General features: G+C 39.2%; 1 protein-coding gene across 3 annotated transcripts in view; it reads left to right on the forward strand.

The window, feature by feature from the left end:
• Window positions 1-25,726, forward strand: part of Tmem117 (transmembrane protein 117) — a 523,663-nt gene that overhangs the window by 281,725 nt on the left and 216,212 nt on the right. For all 3 annotated transcript variants that reach the window (XM_052748758.1, XM_052748757.1, XM_052748756.1), the window contains exon 5: window positions 11,453-11,550. In XM_052748758.1, the coding sequence (XP_052604718.1) occupies window positions 11,453-11,550 (98 nt within the window). The remainder of the gene's footprint in view (window positions 1-11,452; window positions 11,551-25,726) is intronic.

Raw genomic sequence — 25,726 nt, forward strand, 5'->3', positions numbered from 1 at the left:
CTCCCATGTGTGGGAATTACAGTCATGCATGGGATATTGTGTCTATTTTATGGTATCCTGGGAATTGAACCCAGAACTTGGTGCATGTTTGGTAGGCACTCCACCTGCTGAAGCATATTCTAAGACTTTGTATCCTTTTTGTTTCTTTTCTTGACTTATTGTTCTAGCTCAGAAGTAACTTTTTTGGAGTAAGAGTGGCAGAACTGTTGTGTCATTCTTGACTTTGTGGAACTGTTCTATTTTTTTCTTCCTGTTTGGTATAATGTTGGCTATAGGGTTGTTGTATATAGCCTTTATTTTGCTGAGGTTTGCTCCTTCTTAGTTTGTTCAGAATTTTTATCAAAAGGAATGTTAGACTTTGTCAAAGGCCTTTTCTGACTTTACTGATCCAACCCCTGTTTTGGTTTTTTTTTTTTTTTTTTTTTTTGTGGTAGAGTCTATATATGTGATATATGACATCTACTGATTTGCATTGTTGACCCATCTCTGCATCTCTGGAATGAAGCCAACTTGGTTATTGTGAATTGGGCATGCCAGCATTTTATTGAGAATTTTTGCACCCAAGTTTATCAGAGATGTTGGGCTATGGCTTTCTTTTGTTGCTGTTGTAGTTTTTCAGGTTTGGGTATCGGAGTCATATTAGCTCCTTAGAATTCCCTTTCTTCCCATTTTGTGAAGCACCAGTGTTCCTATGAACTGGAGAAAGGGATCCAACTGAGTAGTAGAATACTTGCCTATCAGGGGCAAGGTTCTGGGCTTTGTTCTTTCCTGAGGGAAAAACATTTCTGGACACAAAGGGACAGATTTACTTCAGCATAGCACAGTAGTAGTTGGTGACTTTCAATGTCTCATCCCTACCAATAGAAGGGTCATGCAAACCCCCACCCCACACACCAAAGTAAATTATATATTATGAATTGTGTTCACCAGGCATTTATAGATTATTACATCCCAAAATATATAATATACATTTTTCTTGGCAGCCCAATGGAACATTCTCCAAAATACACATGTTTCAATACACAAAGTGAGTCTTAGCAATATAAGAATATTATGGTTTTTATTCTTCGTGATCACTATGGCCCCAGATTAGAAACCAATATTTTAAAATATAAAAGATATGCAAACTCATGGAGACAGAAAAACAGACACTCTGTGGGATGATGGACAGGTCATCAAAGACATTAGGAGGGAACTTCAACAAGTTCATAGCAGAACCTATGGAAATCAAAGAAGCCAGTTCCAAGGTGGGTGTTCATAGCTATTAAGTACCCACATTAAAATATTCAAGAGATTTAAATAAATTGTGGTATTTCTCAGGGTCCTAGGACAACAAGAATAAACCAGTATCCCAAATCAGTAGATGGACTAGAATAATAAAGATCAGGGCAGCAATCAATGACCTGGGAATGAAAAGAATAATGCTGAGAATTGCTGCCACAGGGACCCGGTTCTTTGAAAACAAATAGAATGACAAGCAGCAGGGCTAAATGAAAAAAGAGAGAAGATCCAAATTAACAAAATCAGAAGCCAAAAGGAAGGCATTATGTTAGTTCCAAATGAGACTCGGAAGACTAATAGGACACACTTAGAAGATCTACATTCCAAGAAAATGGAAAATCTAAAATAAAAGGATAGGTTTATAGACATATATGATCCTTGAATGTTAAACGAAGAACATACAAACAGGAAGTGGCATGAGGGCTCAGTGGTGAGTGCATTGGCTCCTCTTCCAGAGGTCCAGATTTTGTACCAGCACCCATAGCAGCTCACAACGGGTTTTTAATAACGTCTATTGGGACAAAATTCTGGAAGAGTTAAGAGAACAAGCTGAGTGATTAAAGCTTATAATTATATCTTAAGGATTTTATGGAATAGAGTGATGGTGCTATTTTATTAGATTAGCTCATTTATGTAGCCAGTGTAAATTTTCTGTCAACTTCTAGTGACTAGAAGGAACAATGTCTCTAAAGTAATAGAGAAGAAATGCAAAGGAAAACTGTCTGAAAGGGGGCAAAATTGAAGGCAAAATAGAAGACAAAAAGAAAAGTCAGTGACATGAGCTATAGAAGGAAATACATAGAAGTATTTTAGTAGACAAAATCAATCTAACTTTTCTCCTAAAGGAAATGGATTATCAGATTAGTGAACACATTTGCATCTGCACACTATCAGTTTTCTGTCATTGTGTGATATTAATAAGTTCCCCCCTGGGGCCTGTGAACTCCCAAATGGGTTCTTAGCCTCACTTACAAAATTAGGCACGCATTTCCTACTGGGAGAGTATTTAGAAGTCAGTTTGATGTTATGTCCACTTGGCAAAATAATAGTAGTAGGTTCACCTCGGAGTCTTTGAGATCCCCAGCTATGAGTTCGTGTCCACATTTACAGTTGCAGGCACAGGTTTCCTCCCGTGGAGCAGGCCTTAAATCCAACTCCAGGATGACTGATTGGTTCCATACCATGTGGGCCACTATTGTATTCATTGGCATGGGTTTCCATGCTCTGTGTTAATGCAGCTTACAGGAATCATGGTTACATTAGATTATTGATTAATTTTCTTCCCCAGAAGTCTGTGAAACTGTGAAAGTTTATCACCTTTAGAAGCTGTTAAATCTAGCCCCAAAACAGGGTCTCAGCATGTGTCCCAGTCTGGCACTGACCTTACGATTCTCCTGTCCCTGCCTCCGGAGGCCTGAGGTTACATGTGTGTACCATCATGCCTAGTTTAAGAACAGAAATTATGCAAGTAAAAGACTGAAAAACATACCATAATAATCCTATTAAAATATGACTTATATAGATAGATTTATACCTAGCAAAATAAAGACTTTGGGAATAAATTAGCATTGGATTATAGATGGTTAAACACACACTGAAGGCATAAACTTTTTAAATTTGTATGTATCACAATTTCAAAACTTCTAAAGAATAAATTCAATAGTGATTGTGGTATAAAAGAGAACAAACACCGAAAATTAATGAAATAAGCCTTCAACATTTAAAACTTAAGGGCTGGGATTATAGCTCAGTAGGAGGTTCCCCTAGAATGTGCCAGTGGCAAAAGAAAGATGAAAGGAAATGAAGAGGAAGATAAATCAGGACAAAGAAGACATTAGGAAGCAAGGGGGAAATCAGTCGAAAAAATAGTGGAAAGCAAGAATATGTGATCAGAAATTAATATAATAAAAACAAGGGCACTACAGAGTCTTCTCTATTAAAACTATCCCAAACTTATTTTTTTGAAAGAATCAAATAAAACTCAAAAAATATTTGTAAGATTCAGATTCTAAGAAAAGAAGCTACAAACCACATAAAAATGAAGCTTTAATTTACCAATAGATGGGTATGAAGCCGAGATCAAGGTTGTAACTATTGGATTCGGTGGAACCAAATCTGGAGAAACAGTGAAATGAAGAAGCGCAGCAGGTGCAGGGCAGTTGGGTGTTATTTTTACCAGAATGTGAATGTGATATCTGTAAGTGAGCAATGCACTTTATTACACTTCGCTCACAAGGACGGCTGCTTAGAGCGAAACCACAGTGAGCAAAAGGGAAGTGAGAGTGATAAACTCACTATTCAGAATGGTGACGTCTTAGGTTTGGGCACGGAGGAGAGACATAAAGGACCTTGCTTTTGTTTCATGATGTTCTTGTGGTAAGTGGTAGAAATATGCTTTCTCTCCATTTTAATTCTTGGCTATAATGTATACTTACATATAATTTTAAATAATCTTCGTGAATGCCTTGCATTTATACCTGCTGTATTAGCAAAATCACAGAAAAATGACATAACTTCGTAAATCGCTCTCACTAGTTTCTGTATAGATTTCCCCCCAAACTAGTATTTCCTTCTTATTTGAGAGCAAAGGAATTGGCTTCATTTTTAGATACCAAACGCTTATGAACTGGATTTCTATTTATAGCCACTTTCTGGTATTTATTACTTATAGGCACTTTTCTGCTTTCTAGGCTTTTGGTGAGGTTGCTCAAACACTGTTCATAATGTCATCACTACACTGTCACCTTCCTTCATATCTAATTCCTAATGTCTGACTCTACTGTCCTGATATGGGATGATTAATAAGAGAGTGGCAGGATTCTGAGCCCCAGACTATGGCAACTCCTTAGGCTCTGCCCTTCGACTAGCATGCTTTGGGCATCACATTTAAAAAACAATAGAGTGCTTAGGTCTTTAACATGAGATTAATTATCACTTTGAGATGTTTTGCTCTTCTGTGGCCAAGGGCTTTGTGGATATTGGTTGCTACAGTGGCATATCTGAAATAGTCATTTTTCTTTCTGTAATTTCTCCACTATATATATACAGTAACAAAACCATCATGTTATGGAATACATACTTTCTACCAATATTCTAATAATCTGTTATCTGTGTTAACAAAACAGAGAAGGTATGCATACAGAAACCTAACCCATTCTTTCGGCCAACAGTGAAAAGAATAAATACCCAACCATGTAATGTTGGGCTATTGTTGTTTTACGGTATAGCCAGCCATGAGGAACAATACGCCCAAGGATGGAGTCAGTATTTTTGTGTGCAGCTTCTTGCTCAGTAACTAGTAATCATTCTCCTTTGCCCTATTTATTACAAATTATAACTCATTGTGGTAGGAAGCAAATTATACTTGGCCATATCATATTTATTTGTGAAACTCTGCAGAACTTGCATAGCAAGGGATTTTTTTTTTTTGACTGCGTTTATTTCTGGTTCCCAGTAATTCAGGTGTCTTTCTCCAAATGATTCAATATTCTGAGATGTGCCCAATTTCTTTACTTAATAATAAAACAGTCCGGGACTCATTGTAAATCAGTGGGGATTCAGCAATAAGGTGCAATATATAACAAAGGCAGCATAGGCTATCATTGGAGATAATAAGCAAGCACATTAATATTCATGCCTTGTGAAATCCTGGCTGTGTTTCTGAAAAGCTGGAGAATTCATTCCAGGTTTAATGTTCACCAGTAGATGTTTGCCAGGGATTTTTTCAGATATATTTCTTGTAGTAATTTATCCATGGCATCAGTGTACATGTGGGAGACTTCCATCCATGGTTTCCATTTACTTAATTGTGTACTCAGCTGATGTTTCTCAGTGACTACCCACAATCCTTTCTGCTTAGACCTTGGGTTTTTCTTTGTGTAAGCTGGAGATGCTGCTGAGTAAGGCTGATCACATTATGTGTGGCTTTGTGAGTGAGATGAAGTTAGGGAGGGTAGCAAAAGCCAAACCAACCAACCAACCAACCAACCAAACAAACAAACAAAAAACTTGTGTTGTTCTGCAGGGTGCAGAATTTCCCTAGAGTCTAAGAAATTCAAGTTGGACTTTTTCATATAACATGACCTAAGTCAGGCCCATAAAAAAGCGACACTGTGCTATAATGGATGTGGAGATGCCAACAAAGGGATGTCACCAACACAGGGATACACAGACTGAGTGTTTACAGTGTCAGAGACCACAGTTGGCTATAACCCATGCTCTCCTTCCCAGAGCTGGCACCTAACAATACCTAAATAAGGCATGCAGAAGTGTATTACAGTTATCAAACACATGACTAATGGAAGACAGGGTAATGTATAGTCAAGGTTACAAAGAAGTAGAGTCCTAGTCAACTAAGAAACCAAAACAAAGATGATTTACAATGAAAGGGATATTAATCCTAAATTGCACAGTTACTTATAGTATCCAAAAAATGCAATATATATATATATATGTGTGTGTGTGTGTGTGTGTGTGTGTGTGTGTGTGTGTGTGTGTAAAAATAGTTGTCCAAGAGTTCAGAGATAGGCAAGATGGAAGATCAAACAATAGATGGTAAACTCAGAAAAGAAATGTTAAAGAGAAAACACTGGGGCTGGCAAGATAGCTTAGTGGGTAGAGCTTTCCACCCAAACCTGATGACCTGAACTCAGTGCCCAGAACATACAGAAATGTGCAAAACAGAATCATTGTAACAGAGTTGTCCTCTAATGGGACTTCCCCTCATTACACCCCCACACCCCTCACACTATACCCACCCACCACCACAACACACATGGGTGGGGGTTAAAATAGAGAAAGCTGGGAATAGAGCAAAATAAGGTATCAAAGGACAAAAATTGATTTCTATAATTCTTAATCACACCCTGCCAAATGCACAATATGGATCATGGCTGAATGAGCAATACTGAAAACTGAAGAGAAAAGACACCAAAGACGAGAAAGCTAGCCTGCACGTAGCTGGTTCCCTAAGGGATAGGAGCAAATAACACAGAAGGAAAGTAGACGTTACAGAGACCATCCCCAAAGACGCAGCAGCACAGCAGCTGTTAATACACCTTGAGAAACATCTTTACACTCCAAACACAAAAGAAAACATTCGAGCAAACAAGCAACACAAATGATTTGCCAGGAAAGATGAGAACAGTAATACCAGTTTCCTCCTTTTTTTCTTTTTCTTTTCTGGTGTCCCTCAACAATGCCACAACAGTGAAGCAATTGATGCCTCCCATTCCTAAAGACAATTCTGTGGCCCAGTTTTCCTTTCGGACCAATGAAAATAAACATACCTAGAAGGATGAGGCAGGAGGGATCATGCATTTGGGGTCAATCTGGGCTACAAGGCATATTTGAGGCATGACTAGGAGCTGCGTAGTGAGACCCTGTCTCAAAAATATATAAATGAAAACAATAATAGCAAAAAGTGGAGAGAAGGAGGATAAACAGGCTAATCGTGGGAAAGTGTTTTGACTGAGTCTTTGTCAAGTTTCTCTTGTGGAAGTACTTAGTTCTCTAAGTAGTTCAGCCTCTGCAAGCAGTAGACAGACTCGGGATGAAGGACTGGAAAGTCTCCTTGGGTTAGTTCACTTGTGGGCCAATGTGAACAGATTGCAGAATATAGAAAATTCCCAAACCATAACAATATAGAAATGATGTGTGAGACAGGATAATAGTTTTTATTTTACACCTTTTATAGCTAAGGGAAGATGATGTAATTTAATGATGATAAATAGAATAGAGATGTTAAGTGTTCAAAGAGTGAGTATGTAAGACAAATAATATAATATATGTGATGGTCACGGAGATGCAGAGGGAGGGCAGGTGTGATTTCCACTGATATCTTGTATGCTCATAGACAGTCAATGAGGAACGGATCTCAACGGGAGAAAGGGCTTTGCCTTGACCCCTAGCTAGTACAGCATGGACTAGGTCAGATTAGAACCCAGGCTGGCAACTGGTGTGTGTAAACAACACATTGGGCGTGACCCAGCTGTATTGTTTTATCTCACTGACTTTTCTCTCTGTGGGATTAAAGTGGAAAGTATGAAGTTGCCATGACAATTAGTTAGGAAAGTACACCGGATGGCTTATACCCCACTGAGTTCGGCAGCAAGTGTGATACACGCATGGTATCATCGCTGTTTCCGTGCTGTGGTTGCTATGGCTCCTTATCAAAGATGTCACTTCCATCCACATAAGACAGATTGTCTCTACAATTGTTTGCTGACTTTTAAGTCTCGAAATGTTTTTTTCTTTTCCACCCAGACTATACAATATGTATGTCCTAAAGTAGCCTGTGTTCTCCTGAGGGAGACCACCTGACAAAATTCTGTTAAGTACCAAATGATGAGGCTCTATGTTCTCTGCTGAGACATTGTTGATAGGTAAGTGAAGAGGAGGATGGGTTATGAGACCTAGATGAGCTTAGAAAACCAGACCTGCAATCTCACATTCTACTGCCTAACAGTAAAAGAAGCATCAGCAGTCACGTACTGCATTTATACCACACACAGTCATGCGTCATGTTTACACCACACACAGTAATGTGCTGTGTTTACACCATAGAGCCCCTCTCCACTCTCCCAGTGCCCCTCCCCATCCCCTCCACTCTTCCAGCTCCCCGCCACATTCCCCTCCACTCTCCATTTCCTGCATTTTTTCCAATAAAGACTGCCCTTGACCAACACCAGAAATAAATTTGATTTCTCTAATGTAGAAGGTAATTGGATTTTTCCTTATTGAATGCATCCCTTTAATGATTGTCCCAGCAACTGCCAATTTAGCTGTAAGTGACCTCTCATCGATCAGATGATATGTCTTAAAATAAAGAGTAGGAACTGGGGTGAAAAAGACCAGCTGTCTGGCATCTAAGAGATTGTTTTCTAGCCCCCATCTTATCATTTTACTGCAAAAATGCTTTATCTCTGGATGTGGTTTCTATAAAACAAGCTGCATAATAATTGGTCATCTAGCTGCAGATGACTGCTCTCTAGGAAATATGATAAGTATGTCTCAGAAATTACCCTGGAGCAAAAAATGAAAATTGAATAAAACACACCCAGTAATCGTTTTGTTACATGAAAATATTTATTATCATGTTCACTCCTCCAAGAAGAGCCGACACATTGCTGAAAAGAAGAATGAAATGTTGTTTTTTTTTAATCTGGTCAAACATGAAATCAAAACTTGATGTTCTGTTAAAATGCTCAACACGAGACTTGTTCCTAATCTCTAGAAGGATTAGGAAGGGAAGTGGCTGAAATTGTCACCACAGCTCTTTCTTAAGGAAGTTCTCATCTGAGACTGTGTGGCTGAATAGATGGGATTTAAATTCCTTTGTTTTGTCCACATTTTGTGACAATACATTTCACCTGATTTATGCCTTTTATCTATCTTTTCCCTGTGATCATATCAATAAATATCTTGCATCTTTTTCTGAAGGAAATGTAATCTTTGGTCATCACTGTTAGTGAGAAAATAAAAAATTTTTAATTGGGAAGGGTCAGAACAAAACCAAACAGATGATAAAATAATGAAGGTACTAGCTCCCTTTTAAAAGCAACAAGGGCTGGACAGATGGCTTGGTGGTTAAGAGCCCTGGCTGCACTTCCAGAAGTTCTTAGCACCTGTGGTTCACAACTGCCTGTAACTCTGGCTTTAGTTAAGCTGATGTCTTTCTGTTCTCTGTGACAGACACCTGCACACCTGCACACACACACACACACACACACACACACGCACACATGCATCCCTGCATCCCTGCACACACCTGCATATATACACACCTGCACACACACATACCTACACACACACACTGCATGCATGCACACACACATGCACACACACACACACACACCTGCATACCTGCACACACCTGCACACACACACACACATACACACACACCTGCACACACACATTGTGTGCATGCACACACACAGCTACACACACACACACACTTGCACACATGCACACATATACACACACACAAATAAAAGTAAATAAAATACATATCTGCCTTTTTTGAATTATCACTATTAGTTGCTCCCATGTGTGTCCACAGCAGGGGTTTGGAGGAACTGAGACTCTCCTACAGTTCTTCAGTTCTTTCCACTCCCCTTCGTCATGTTCCTCGACTCTTGGAGGGGGTGATCTAGGTGTCCCATTTGCAGCTGTACATTTAGCCGCCACTTATTAACCTCCTTTTGGTTATGAGTCTGTGAAGTTACCACTGACCACTGCACGAAGAAACTCGTCTGACCAAAGCTGATAGCCCAGGAGTATTTCTGAATGGATAATCAAAATTATTTACACAATGCATTATACTTTCTTCTATACCAGGTTTCTTAATTTTAAATCGACATTGTGTGCGCTGGCTAGTTTTATGTCCACTTGACCTAAGCTAAAGTTGTCTGAGAGGAGGGAACCTTAATTAAAAAAATACCTTCGTAAGGTGGGGCTGTGGCCCCCCTGTAGGATATTTTCTTAATTAGTGATTGATGGGGGAGGGCCCAGCTTATTGTGGGTGGAGCCATGCCTGGGCTGGTGGTCCTATAATAAAGTAGGCTGAGCGAGTCATGATGAGCAAGCCAGTAAGCAGCACCCCTCCATGGCTTCTGCATCAGCTCCTGCCTCCAGGTTCCTGCCCTGTGTGAGTTCCTGTCCTGACTCCCTTTGATGATGAGCAGTGATATGGAAGAGTCAGCCGAATAAACCCCTCTCTCCCCAAGCTGCTTTGGTCCTGATGTTGCATCACAACAGGAGTAATCCTGACTAAGACATTGTGTGTTTGAATTTGAGCATTATCAATTAAAATCAAAACTAATAGAACGATGTCTGTTTGATGGAGTATAAATTTTCTGGAAAAAGAAGTTATGTATGCCTATGTATGTGTGCCTACAAAACCATATTTTCCTTTTTTTTAGGAAAATCATTTCCCACCCCTATAAGCTTTTTAAATGTTCCTATAGCAGGTTATTAACGACGCACTGAACATATGCAGAAAGCTTTGCTATGTAATATGGCTAATGAGCAATTTACTTAGTTAATGAGCCTTTAAAAATAAACACATATTTACTAATTCATTTTGCCATTTATTTTTTGTACAAATGTTTTGGACTGCTATCTGGTCATCCTTAGACATTAGAAAGGATGCAAAGATAAGCATTCACTGCCAGGGATAGGAAAGGCCAATAGAAAGAAAAGAGAAGTGTGAAAATGGGAAATGGAATGTGGCGTGACATGAGAAGGTGAGTCAGGAAGTGTGAGTTGTCTGCATTGGAGCCCACACTGGAGGCTGCATGGGAGAGCACAGCTGTCCCTGGACCTCAGCAGATGGACAGAGTCTGTGCGTGTGTCAGATAGAGAGGGCACTTTTGGAGGATGTAGAGTGGTAGATGGGAGAGTGCTGGCTGATCAGAATGCATGCATTGTAAATTGGGGGAAATGCTGTACCAGATTCTTGGCAGGGAGGGCGGAAAGTTTTCTCATGTGTTATTTACTTACCACTTCAGGGTTCAGGGTGATGTGAGTCAGAAAAGTGGCAAGACAGTGGAATGGAAAAAAAGCAGACAAAATAAAAATGAAAATAATAATAATAATAATAATAATAATAATAATAATAATAATAATAATAATAAACAACAACCACTTTGAATTAGGATTTAGGTAAAATCATTTGGATTTGGGATTTGGAGTTTCTGTCTTTAAGCTTATGATTTGGAAACACTAAAGAGCCATTACTAATCAAAGGCATCCTATAAAAGGTGGTATTCAGGTAAGAGGGGAGCAAGTTCATACGACTGAAGAACACTGTGTACCTGTGTAAAGCACAGTGATGAGACTCATTGTTTCAACAGATAGTATATGCTAATAGTCTTAGTGAAACATAGTTCAATGGAAAAAAATCCTATATAATCTTAATTAACATTTATAAACCAGACTCAGCCCTTCACATGCTAAATAACTCTAAATGTGCTCACCCAGTATATAACGTTAAATGCACTCTTAGGTTTTTGAATTGAATGAAGGCCATGCCTCTCATTTGTATCTTCTCCTGTATTCTGATGCAAAATATGTGCATAATACATCCTCAGTAGATGTAAATTTTAGGCTTGTATTGAAATCTGAATTTGAGATTTTCTCAAGTGCTAAGCCAGTTCTTCTCCTCTTCAGGTCACGGACATGATGCTTCAAGACAAGCCCTACCCTGACTGGGGGAAATCAGCAAGAGCCTTCTGGAAGAAAGGCAACGTGAGGATCATTTTATTCTGGTAGGAAATTGCCTCATTCGTTAATTTATTTCTATGCTACCCCATTCACTAAAGCACTTGGGTTGGGTATAATTTTCATTAACTGTACAGAATTCTATTTAGGAAGATTCTGGTGCCGCACTAAAATCATTATCATATCTTACAGATTTATTTCATTTGTTTATTGTTCATGAGCTCATTTATAAGAAAGGAAAGTGATGGACAGCTTGACCTGAAGTACACAGTTCTTTTTTTTGACTCAGCAAAACTAAGCCGTCATTTTCGTCAGGGAAATGGGATGTATAAAATGGTCTCTAGTATACACAAATCACGTAGGCCTTTCACAAGCTATGACTTCTGTTCAAGGATGTGAAGTCCACCTGGAAGGAGCCTCTGCACAAACTGGCTTCTAGGATTCTTTTCTCCATGATTTCCTCTCCTGCCTCAGCACCATCCAATCAATTAAAGAGCAAGCCATTTCACTTTTTATTTTGGCTATGGGTTATTCCCTCAGCATACTGGTTTTCTCTCCTATGTGTAAAGTTACATACATTAATGTGTAGTCAGACTTTCTTTGGACCACCAGCTCCCAAATAATGGAGCACAGAAACTTATTAAATATGAAAGCTTGACTCTAGCTTAGGCTTGTTCTCAACTAGCTCTTATAACTTAAATGAATCTGTTTATATTAATCTGCATTCTGCCACATGGCTCGTGACCTCTCCTCCATACTGTACATCTGACTCCCTCCTCGTCTTGCTGGCAAAATCGCTTCTCTTCTTCCCTGAGTTCCTCTCTCCCTGGAAGTCGCACCTATCCTCTCCTGCCTCGCTATTGGCCGTTCAGCTCTTTATTGAACCAATCAGAAGGTGCCTTGGCAGAAGCACATCTTCACAGTGTACGAAATGATTATCCCACAACACTGACACTCAGACGCATTGCAACTGATGGCATCCTGTGTGGAAAATTCTAGCCTGTGTATTTGTCGTTAGAAATGAAATAAGGAATATCTGTTTATACTTCGATGTTAGCTCCATTCTGCTTTTTAAAAATACGAGTGCTACAAAGATAACAGTAATTATGTGTAGCTGGAAGTTTTCCTGTGTCCTGCAGCTGCTCAGTCCCAAATAAACACACAGAGTCTTATATTAATTACAAACTGTTTGGTCTATGGCTCAGGCTTATTGATAACTAGCTCTTTTATCTTAAATTAACCCATTTCTATTAATCTGTGTATCACCATGTGTCTCATAGCTTTACCTGTGTTCCATGACATCTTGGTCTCCCTCGACTCCACCTTTCTTCTCCCTGTCTCTTTGCTTGGATTTCCCATCCGGCTATAACCTGTCTTGCCATAGGCCAGAGCAGCTTCTTTATTAACCAAAGGTAGCAACACATGTTCACAGCGAACAGCAAGACCATCTTCACAGTGTACAAAATGATTAGCCCACAACACTAATGCTCAGACTCATTGTAATTGATGGCATCCTGTGCTAGAAAATGCTAGCCTGTACATCTGCCATTAGAAATGAAATAAGGAATATCTGTTTATTCTTAGATATTACTTTTTAAAAATATGAATGCTAAAAAAAATGGTAATGATATACTGGGAGAAAATAAATACTCCACATAATCCTTTGCAAGGTAGCACTGTTGCTACATATTGCTAGTGATATGTGGCATTTGAACTCAATTCTCAGCAAGTAAACAAGCAGTTTTTTTTAATATGTGAGAATATGAGTCTGTAGCTGCTTGTTCACACTCTGACTCCACAGGTCAAGTGTGGCCTGTTTTTATGGTTCTTTTTTATGTAAGCTCCTTCTGTAGCTTGTCTGAATATTATATAACAATGTAGCAAATACTTACCGAGGATGCTCTGCTCACGTGCTGAATCAAGGACTTGGTACTCTCTGCATTTGCTGATTTAATCCCAACAACCCTGGAGAGTGGGTGCAGTTGTCTAAGGCCATTAGTTGTTACAAATGACCATGTCTAAGAGAATTGATGTGCCTCTTTTCAAGTAATCATCTTTCATTTTTCTTCAGCTAATTGTGCTGCCTAAGAGTTTGAGATTACAGGAATCTTTCTGCCTTATCGAATTCTCTACAGTGGTTTGAAGTGTGATCATTTGAAAGGAGACAGACTCTAATATCAAAGGTGTTGGTTACTGCCTCTCTTAAAACAATTATACACACACACACACACACACACACACACACACACACACACACACACACAGATTGTATTGATCCAAGTAAATCCACTGTGGATTACACACTGCCAGGTGCCAAGGGTTTCAGGGTTCCCCTGTATACAGAGATCTAATGTCTCTGTTGTCATTAGTTACCCTTTCTTTGTTTTATTTGGGTTTGGTTTTGTATGTGTGTGCATGAGTCGGGGGAGCATGCTCTTGTGAGAGGTTTGTGTGTGTGTGTGTGTGTGTGTGTGTGCTTGTGAAGGCTAGAGTTAATATTGGATATCTTCTTCAATATTTCTTCACTCCTTTTTTTCTCTTTTTTATTAAGAAATTTTCTATTCACTTTATATACCAACCACAGATCCCCCCTCCTCCCTCTTCCCACCCCCCATCCTTCCTCCCCAATCCACCCCCTATCCCTAAATTTTCACAATCAAGGTCTCCCATGTGGAGTCAGCAGAACCTGGCACACTCAGCTGAGGCAGGTCCAAGCCCCTCCCCTCTGCACCAAGGCGGTGCAAGGTGTAACACCCTAGTTTCTATTATTAGAAAGTTTTGTTATTGCATATAATGTTTTGATCCAATCCAACCTCCAGTCTGCCCTCAAAGCCCTCTCCCTGTCATGTTCCCCTTCCAACTGTATTCTTCCAGACAGCAATGCTCACTGAACCCACAGCTCAACCATTCAGCTAGGCTGGCCAGCAAGTACTAGGGCTCCTTCTGTTCTTGCCTCCCCAGAACTAGAATTACAGACATGCATCTCCATGCTCTGCTTTTATGTAGGTCCTGAGCATTGAAGCCAGGCCATTTTGTTTGTGCAGCCAACACTTTCCCATCTAAGCCACCTCCTCAGACCCTCCACAGGTATTCTTAATCACAGTACTGTCAGAGGAATCCATGCCTGATTCTCCATAGATCATCTTAATAACATTTTCCTTGAAAATTTCTACTCAGATCTACAAACTCTTTCTCTCTCTTTTATATAAAGATTTTATTTTAATGTATGCGATAACATACTCCCAATGAATAAATCAAATGCATAGTTAATTGATCTAAAGTTATAATTTAATTATAGTTATTGGCCAAAATATAATCTTACATGTAGAACAAATTAAAATTTAAACTAATTTATTGTTCATATGAATTATTAATATGTAATATATTTGCATGTGGTCTTTCCCTGCAATTCAAAGGTAGTAATTCCAACCACAGAGGATGAAACAATGGAAGAAGCATTTAAATTCCATTTTAAGATATTTTTCTATTTTATACATTTTGGTGTTGTTAGGTTGTCTTGACAATAGTATCCTAATTTTTAAAAAGCAAAATCTGATGCAAAGAATTAGACATGGAAATCATATGGGAAGCAAAGAAATCTTTCTTTATATTCATACATGTCATATAAAAGGAACTTAGCAAGAAAAAAGGGCATTTGGATTTCTTTTTAGCCATAGGAGATAAAACAGAAAAAGAAATTGATATTTGAGAAACTTATCATCTCAACAATAAAAGAGAACATTTGCATACTTCATGTCACCCACTCAAAAAGGGATGTTTCCTTTTGATTTTGCTGTAGTTATTTAAAAAAAATTGGTTCTAACTCTATGCAGGAGCAAGAGGTATGGTAAGGAAAACTGTTGTGAGTTGAGTGTGGCTCTGTGCAGCAGACTGAATGACACTGGGGCTCATACAATGCGCGGTTTGCTCTGCTTTCCTGACTCACAAATGCCCACTGGAGTGTTGTCGCCTGCAGTTGTCTGGCTGGTTGCTTCCCTGCCTCGGTGACAGGTGGACTTCCCTGTGAAGGAAATGGTTTCATTTGTACCTGCAAAGACAAGGCGGCTGTAGCACTCGGGCTCTCCCACCAGGGAAAAGACTGAATTATGACTGTGTTTGGAAATATTAGATGCAAGGGGGAATATTCACTGATGGCTTCCAGAGTCACTCCCCAGACCATTTCATAACTTACAAGAATAAAGATCTAAGAATGAAAATCTTTATTTACTTCCATTTCCACCCCCCCAAGGGTCTATCAGCTGCCATTTTCACTGTCTTGTCTGAAGTAAAAGGACAGACAATGAAGGCAGTATGATATTCATGGTGTCATCTGTCTCTTTGTTTATTCTCCAGAGACACAGTTGGCTTGGCCTGGATGGGAAGCATCTTTGGATTCTATTTTCCATACACGTGGCTTATTTGTTTTTACCAAGGAGAAGACATTGTCTGTGATGAAAGGAGAGATTGGTAGGAAGGAATTGGGAGGTGGGTTGTCCGCCCCGTCCCTTCTAAGTCACATGAGTTGCTTTGAACAACGAAATTGTGACTCAGAGTGGCACATGTCACATCTATGTAGATGCATTTAGTTTTCAAGGAGAAGCACGCCACCTTGGATGATTGCGTCTTCCCGAGAGGACGTGGGATGAACCAAGTCTCCTGAACACCACACTGGACATGTAGTATAAACAAGTGTCAGGTCACCGAGATTGGGGCACTGTTGAATACTGCAGCATGAACTTGTCCATCCTGTTGTATACTGAAACATGTCCTTAGACCTAGTCCCCGAGCCACTGTACCCAAAAGCTGGTATTCGTGTTTTATGGCCTGGACAGAGGGTGACAAAGAAATCACTGACATGGATTATAGACATGATATTACAAATATGATATGCTCTGCAAGAAGTTGAGTTAGAAAAGAATTGTGAGGAGAGAGAGTATGTGTGTGTCTGTACACACCTATTTGGCTCCACACTGGCACACAAAGAGGATAATACTCTATACTCTTCATTTACCTTTAACTAGGTGTCTTATATTTAGCAAGCACTTTCTCTAGCAGCCTAATGGTTTGGTGGAACATCTTCTCACCTTCAATATTATAATTCTTACCTGGGAAACAAATGCAACTAATACGTCTTCTGGTTTGAGAAGAATGGCTGTGAATGTCTAGGGGTACAATTGTTTTAATTTGACTCAACAGGAGGTAGCAAGGAAACTGTTATTATTTTAATTTATTTAATGTGCTAACAAAAATAAAATAGTTGGCTGTGGTGTGGTGGCACCTGTCACCCCAGCACTTGGGATATGGAAGCTGGAGGATCCATGTTGTCTCCATGGCAGGTAGGAGACCAGCCTGTTCTACAAGAGACCCTGTCTCAAAAGAAAAAAAAGTGGTAAATAAATGACAAATAGTAAAGAAAAATACCCAAGAATCATGAAAAGATCAGAGAGAAAGAAGTGTCATTAACACCCTTGCAGACTTCATACCATGACCTATATGATTACAATTGGTTTCCATTTTCTTTTTTACAAAAGTATATTTTGTCATTCTGCTATACCTCTTTAAATGCCATAATATTATTTTCTATTGTAAGGCTAAGATGGAGATAAGGGAATAGTTTTATTGCCCTTTTTACTGAGGTCAAAATATTGACCATTAACCAATAGCCACATAGAAGCAGACTTCATCTTCATATTTAATAATTCCCTAAAAGAATGTGAGCCTCTTCATGCCCAGTGAGCCTGTATGATGAAGTCCTGAGTAATTCATCAATGGAAATGGTTTTTCAAAGACTGGGTACCAATCTATTAGTAATAATATGGAAATAATTCAGCATTGAATATGGGAAAAACAGCACTTTCAAACTTCCACCAAACCTGATGATCCTATGATATCTATTTAAAAATACTCATCTATTCATGAGTGTACGTGTGTGTGTGTGTGTGTGTGTGCGCGTGTGTGTCTGTGTGTATGTGTGTGTGTGTGTAGAACCCATAGTATGTGTAGAAGTCATATGACAATTTATATTTGATTCTCTCCTTCCATCTTTATGTGTGTGGATGTCTGGGATCAAACTCATGTGAGTAGGCTTGGTGGCCAGCACTTTTACCCACAGAAACAACTAGCCAGTTTCTATGACAACATATTTAACTGGAAAAAATATTTTGTATTTTCCATGTTTTGGTAGAATGAGTATTCATTATTATTTAATACACTGTGTATTTCTTTCTTATTTCTTTAATAAAATGTCTATCTTTGGTTGAAAACTGCCTTTGTGATTGAGGAGGAACAAACCATTTAAACTAAAGTACCTGTACTGAGTAAATCGGTCCCCTTAACAGTAAATTAGTGGCTCCATTGTGAACGTGGCTACTTGTAGATACTCAAAATAGAAAGACGCAAAGATAATGCTCCAGCTGACTTTCTTGTTGGACACGAGACACTTATTTCTAGGCCAAAAGGTGACTGAGGGGCTGGGGAGGTAGATCATTGGTCAAGTGCTCTCTGCGAGAACAAGAGGGCCCCCAGAGCCCATGTCAAAAAGTGATACACATGTGTGATCTTAGTGCTGAGGAGGCAGAGTTCTGGGGATTGCTGGCCAGCAGGTCTTGCCTACTTGGAATGTTCCTGGCTAACATGAGAAATAAAATAAAATAATGAAAATAAAATGTACACAGCACATGAAGAATGACACCTGAGGTTGACTTCTGGCCTCCACACATGTGTGCACACATTTGCACACAGAGACACATAGACATCTATACACATACATTACATTTATGCACATATACATGCATAGATAGACACATGTGTATACATAGGTACACATTAATTTGTATATACATGCACACAGGTATACACATAGATATATACTTTGGCTAACATACATGTACGCATGTGTATATACAGGTACACATTTTCACAGATAGAAACACACAAATATACATACACATATTTTTACGCACACGTGTATGCACATAGATGCACACATTTGCACATGCAGACATGCACACATTTGTACAGACACACATGAAAAGCTATTGCTATCTCATTACCTTGTTAGCATGTGATATGAATCATTCACTTTGATAAGTGACCCATATTCATGCCAGAGAAATTTAACTCTTGGGGATACATTTAAGCCTGCATATTAACCCAACCTCATGACTTTGTAAATTTAATATTGCTGAATTAAAATTAGCCAAGTTTTAAGTAATCTACTTAACAAGTACTTATTAAATACTGAGTACAATGTAACATAGTTATTAGAAACACAGCCTTGTAAGCCTCCAGCCTGGTTTTCAGTTCTGACTTCACTGTTTATTACTATGTGTTCATTATAATTTTGTTCTAAGGCCTGTTGTTTCTAGCAGCAGATGCTGGCTGTGGTTCTTAGAATATAACTTTGAAAGACAAAAAAACAGGTTAGTATCTTTTTCAGTCCAGTGAAGAATGCAGGGAGAAGAAAGGAGGAAGTGTGGACCAGGAGGTGGGCATTGTGATGTGGTGCCAGATGAGCTGGAATTGGTTTTGTAAAGAAGCAGAGCTAAAGTATCACCTCAAACTAATGAGGAGCCATGGGGGAGGAATTGGTGGTTGGTTAGGTACCGGGGATGAGGAAGTGGAGAAGTCCATGACTGCTCTGAGTATATTGAGATGAGCAGCAGCTCAGTGGATGATTATTGACAGCTGTCTGCTGCTGTAGGAGCTACCACAGTAGAAGCAAAGTCTCCAGTAGGGCACAATGAGCCCAGACATGGAGAACAGAAACACTCAGTTGTCAGTCACGTGGATATGGATCTTGGGAGCAAGTTCTGAGGCAGTAGTGTATGAAAATATATTGTATTTTATAATTGTAGTTTGTACAGGTGGCAGCTACATGTACCTGGTGTGTGGAGAAATGTAATAGGACGGAAGAAAAAAACAAATACATTAGATTAAAAACCTGTAGAGCAAAGGAGTCTCCAAATGAGAGGGAGTGCACATGGAGGGGATAGTGCACTGAATGAACAAAACCCTAGGGAAATTGTGTCAGATGTCAAGAGTACTTATTACGGCATGCGATAGCATCCACAGCCAAATGCCAACAATGGGTGAAATAAGTCCCAGCACTGCGCTCCCATGGTCTTAAATGCTGAGGAAACTGACCTTGGCCAAAGTGGTTCCCTGGAATGAGGCTGTTAGAAACCAGGCTTATTCAAAGTCAAGCCATGATTAGCAGAGGAGGAATTGGGAAATATGAGGACAGTTGAAAGATGAGAAAAAAGGTTGAAAAGACATACATATTCTTGCTTATTACTCTATAGAAGTAGTTGGCTTTATCTACAGCACACACATTTTTGTGTAAGAGAAGGAGCTCATTTTGCTACATAGGCATCATATTAAAACATCTCTTGGTAGGGAGATAAAGAATAAATAGTTCCCAATATTATGAGTTAAAATACCACTAGACATTTTAAAAATGCACAAAAACAAAACATGGTGGTGAAGCTTGTACACATTTCTACCTTTATCCCACTATTTGGAAGCAGGGCTGTTTTCTGTGCTGTGTCTCTGGACTTAGCATGGTGTCCAACAGACAGCAAACATTCCATGTGTTCTGGAGAGGTGTGTTCTGTGGTCAGGGATTCCCATCCTGCCTTGCTCTGTGATATTTGTAAAGTCAATTCAGATGGAGGACTTCATTGGAAATCATAAAAAGAAAATTTTAAATAATTTAATTTGTAATTAATGGGTGCTTTATAAGAATCATAAAACTTATGAATATATTGTCTTCCAAAACAAATAGAAATATTTCTTTTCAGGGTTTAAAAATCACCTTGGCTCTAAATAGTGTGTTCTAAACCCAACTGAAAAGTTCATTAAAATTCTGAAGGGTATATTTCTTTGATGTCACAATATCATCATAACCACTGATCCCAAACACTTGGGCCATATAGATCTTTTCTTTATTTCTTAAAGGTAAGTGGAGTTTAACAGAACAAACAAATAAATAAACAACTCATCTTGCATCGCTTAAATATTACCCTCTAGCATAGCCCATCATTCCATTCACTAAAAGCCAGACGAACAACACTGAGCCTGAACAGTCCTTGGAGGTGCAAATGTTTGAAAGAAAATGCTGCTTACTGAAGATCCGTAAGGCCCCAAATGTTCAGGGTCAGTGGTGAGGAGAGGAATGTTATAACATTACAGGTATATATACTCAGTAATGTCATGAAAAGTCCCCCTTGAGATCGAGGACTTGAAAACTGGTTCACTGTGTAAAGGTACCTGGTTCCTAACCAGATGGCCTGACTTCCATCCCTGGGACCCAAACAATGGTATGAGAGCACAGGCTCCCATAAATCGTCCTGTGACCTCCATACACATGCAGTCCCATATATAAACATCATACACATATACATGTGTGTGCACACATGATAAACAAACAAACAAATAAGTTTTTTAAAAAAGATTTATTTATTTATTACGTATATAGCATGTATGACTGCAGGCCAGAAGAGGACACCAGATCTCATCACAGGTGGTTGTGAACCACCATGTGGTTGCTGGGAATTGAACTCAGGACTTCTGGAAGAGCAGCCAGTGCTCTTAACCTCTGAGCCATCTCTCCAGCCCCCAGATAAATAAGTTTTAAAAATTTCTCCTTGGGAAAAAAATTCTTTAGTTTTGTGGACTATGACCAACAACTTTCTGTTTGAATTAAGATTTCTACTCAGAGAAAAACTATCTAAAAATAGTTGTCAATCTTTGTTTGAACTGTCTGAATCATAAATGGCTAGCATTTTGTAGACTGAATAAACAATAAAGCTCTGGTGTCCGTGAGGAGCAGCTGGTTGCCTGCTGCTCTGCGTCAGTGTGGTCCAGGTTTGGTTCCGAGTCTGCTGATCCATAAACTCAATTCTGTGCTCCATTGGCCTCTATTGGAAATCCACAGCTGATTGGCTTCAGAACCAGAATTGTTAAGAATTAGTACTCTGCTGTCGTCTACAGGGCAACTCATTACTGTTAGCAAGTGAAAAGAAATCATTATCTTGTTTTGTGGACCAGGGAGCGAAACCAGGAGCCACAGAAAGTGAGGCCAAGTTGCACACAAGACAAGATGAGGGTCCTTGCCAGTGACTGCTCTCTTTCTGGAATCAGAAAACAACTGTTATTTAGACCCACACATTAAGGTTGATTGTGTACACACTAAGCAAGTGAGGTATATCCTTAGCCCCATTTTATTTTATTTTGAGGTAAGGTCTCACCAAGTTGCCTACGCTGACATTAAACTTTACTCAGTAGTTCAGGCCTTACACTTGTAATCTTCCAGCCACAGCCTCTCAAGTAGTTAGGATTAGAGTCCCGTGCCAAGTCAACTGTGTGCTGGGAAGAGTTGTCTTGCTCCTGGGAAGCCTTCTCAGGTTAAAGGTAGAACCTAGGTAGAGGTGCCTCAGATCTGATGAGGGAGGTACCCCACGTTTGTTTTCACATTGGTTAAATAGAACTTGCTGATAATATTTGGACAAATTGAGTGTTTCACATTTTAAACCAATGCATAATCTAAGCAGAAATTTGCTATGAGCCAGATAAAAAGGCAGGCTCACCTCATTCACATTTTGTGTGTATGTGTGTGTGTGTGTGTGTGTGTGTGTGTGTGTGTGTGTGTGTAATTTGTTCACTGGGAGAGGCCTTCTACTAGACATGGGACAGTGAACAAAAGCAGACCTTGATGAACAAAGATATAAAATTACTTTTAAAAGGCTCCCTAGCTTTTTAAAACAATACACACAGCACATTTAAAGGATGTGTTAGGACTGAAGATCTGGCTTGGCAGTTAAGAGAATGTACCTGAGTTCAGTTCCTAGTATCCATGTTAGGTAGCTCACAACTACCTGTAACTTAGGCTCTGGAGGATCTCATGCCCTCTTCTACATATTATGGCATCTGTATTCTAGTGCACATACCCACACAGAGACGTGTGTGTGTGTGTGTGTGTGTGTATGTGTGTGTGTGCATGTGTGTGCGTGTGTGTGTGTGTGTGTGTGTGTATGATTAAAAATAAAACAAATGTTTAAAAAAAGATTTGTGTGTTATAACTAAGTAAACTAAGTGACTTTTATTTCTTGGGAATAATGGTGGTTCAACATAGATAGATCTATCAGTGTATCATAACATAGTTACAGGGGAGAAATAACAATCACTATGCACACACAAACCTTACAAAATTAATAAATTAAAAAAACCCACTGTTGACAAGGTAGCTGTGGAAGGACTGTATCTCAACATGATGCAGACCTTATATGAAACCCCCAGAGCTAACGCTGAATTTAAAGGTGATAAATGTAGTGCTTTTCTTTTAAACAAGAAAAGCATGCCTTCTCTCCTCACTCTCATTCAACATAGGGTGACTTGGAAAGAACAAGAAAGACAAACAATAAAGATGCATCTAGCTGCAGAAAGAAAGAAAGATATCACATCAGACACACACCAGCCAGGACCCGACAGTTGTTGCTTCTCTATCTCAAGTACTGGACCCTCTGTGCTCACTGCTTCCTTTAATCTGCACAGTTGCTTTACAAAGTCTGTACCCTTCTTTGCAGCGTTTTAATGGCAAAATCCTGTGGTTTGGGTTGCAGTGAATGACAAAGCTGAGATTTCAGTTCCGTGTGTCTGATTTCAAAGCTTGAAAATATGGCACAAAACTGCTTCAGTTGTTTAACATATTTAGTCATTAATATTCATGTTTTTAACACGTGTGTTTAGTGTCATCTTTTATTTCTCTTTAGAAATGGTTTTTAGTTGGCTTAACAAAAGGCATTATATCTAAGAATTTTGGCGGGGGAGACAGGTCAACGTACACGAGTGAGGATCTGAGTTCAGATCCGCAGACACACTGGATGCAACAGCACAGGAATGTGTGATCCCAGAACTCCTGCTGGGAGGGGAAAGGTGGAGATAGAGAAGCCCAGAAGCTCCCTGACCAGCGCATCTAGTGAATGAGGTAGAGGCTTCGCCTCTAATGAAGTAGATGATGAAGAGCTATGCCCATAAGTTGTCCTCTCACCTCCACGTGTATGCCCAGAGTGGCATGTGCTCATAAGCATTCATATACAGAAGACAACAACAACAACAGCAACAACAGCACACACACACACACACACACACACACACACACACACACACACACACAGTCATGGCGTTTCTCCAGTTATGTTCTAATACCCTCATTATTGACAAAGAAATGGTAATAAAGAGGAACAATTTACCCAGGGTCACAAAATTAATGTCCTTGTGCCAAGGAGTCCTCTGAGCTGCCGAATCCTGTCTAACAGTCATTTCCCCCCTGTGTTCTTTTGGTTGAGCTTGTTTAAAATAATCATAAAATTCAAAGTAAGAGAATGTGCTGGTGGCTGGATATACTGATGTAGCAGCTCTTCTGAGCTGATGGTAATAACCAAAAGCATGCTGTGTAGTTTAACTTTATGTAATTGTATGTCATTTTCTCTCAATTACAGGGATTATAAGAAAATAAGATGTGCAATATATAGTTTAATACACCAATAGGTACGATGTGTTAATAGAAGCTTGCCTTAAGTTCATACATAAAAATCCAACTGATAGTTTTCTTGTTTGGTTTATCTACATGGATTCCAAGGACTCGATTTCTGTAAAATGCAGTTGTAAGGTTGAACATAAAGGTTACAGGTGATGTCATATATTGATAGTAGCAATCACCTCAAAACCACTGCATTTTCCTAATAAACCCTGGAATTGAGGAGGCATCAGACTCTATAGTTAATTAATGACATGCTATGCTTAATGGAAAAGAGTGAGTTCACATTTCATGAAGAAAATCTTGGCTAGAGAGAGTGATCCAGCATGGTCTTTTTCAAGAAGAGATTCAATGACATCCAAAATTCTTTGCCTTATAAAATTCTATGATTCTGGGTAGTCTTATTTCCTTATCTAAGGTTGACATAATAAGGAATGTAAAATTAGCTTTAGCACGCTCTTTCAGTACAAGAATATCTAGCCAACTGGTATGAAGTCTCTCAACTTTAAAGATAAAGATGAGAGGATCTAAATAGAAATAATTCTATTATAATTGGTAATGTTGTTTTTCATGTATGTGACAATTGACAGTGCTGAGCCCACGTTACATGTACATCAACTAGTAAATAAATGATAATTGAAGCCAAATTTCTCACTGTTGACTGGTTGAGGTTATGAAAAGCAAGGAGAGCTGTTACGATACATCAGCACGTGTGGGAGATATTGTGTGGTAAGTGGAGAATTTTTAAAAATCACCATGGATTTGCTTTGGTCTTCCTTAGTACTCCCCTCAATGTCCACAAAGTTGTATTTTGAAAGCTTAGGGTAAAGCAAACCCCTACAACAGGACTTCTGTGCAGCACCCTTCCCTCCCACTTTCTTTGTCTAGGATGATAGACCTGTTGCTCCTCCATAGGGATGCTCTACCCACGTGAGCAGCCCTAATACAAAAGACACACCAATGGCTGCATTTTCTTGATGTCCCCACACTTCTCTGTAGTGTGGTGATTTGGGCTATGGAGAGGAACAGTAGACTTGTTGCAGGGAAACACTTCCCATATTTTAGCATATCTAGAGGGAACATACCATATATAGGTCTTCCCTCATACATCTAAAGGGCAGCTGACTGGGATTTACCTTCAGTATACCCCCTAAGAACATATCACTTAATGAAATGAAGTTTAATGTCACAGAGAGAAAATGACAGGCGAAAACAACGGCCATGAAACTACATTAAGATGTACTTGGCACTCACTTGAACTGCTACAGTTGTATGGCAAAAACATAGCATTTCTGGAATTACAAAAACAGAACATTGCCAAGGTTGAAATCATCAAGAACAATTTAATTTGTTTTTCCCTATTAACAAATGAGCTGATTTTTTCATCGTAGCATAAAATCTGTATACATACAATTATATAACCTTCTACCAAATTGTAATTTTATACCTAGATTGTATGGAGATATTCATTACTCATTTCTATGAAAGGAATTTCAATATCAAAATATCTTTATCACTGACCATGCCACGAGGTGCTTCTGTGCAATACGAGGTGATGCAAAGTGTTGGTGTTACAAGTGAGTGAACTGGAAATAGCATCTTCGATCCCCATGCAGAAGATGTCAGAGAAGGCAGTCTTTAACTGAGACTGACCTGCAGTGGGGAGGGAAGGCACTAAATTAACT

The sequence above is a fragment of the Peromyscus californicus genome, unplaced genomic scaffold, assembly GCF_007827085.1.
Source record: "Peromyscus californicus insignis strain IS unplaced genomic scaffold, ASM782708v3 Scaffold_20__1_contigs__length_68692818, whole genome shotgun sequence".
Lineage (NCBI taxonomy): Eukaryota > Metazoa > Chordata > Mammalia > Rodentia > Cricetidae > Peromyscus > Peromyscus californicus.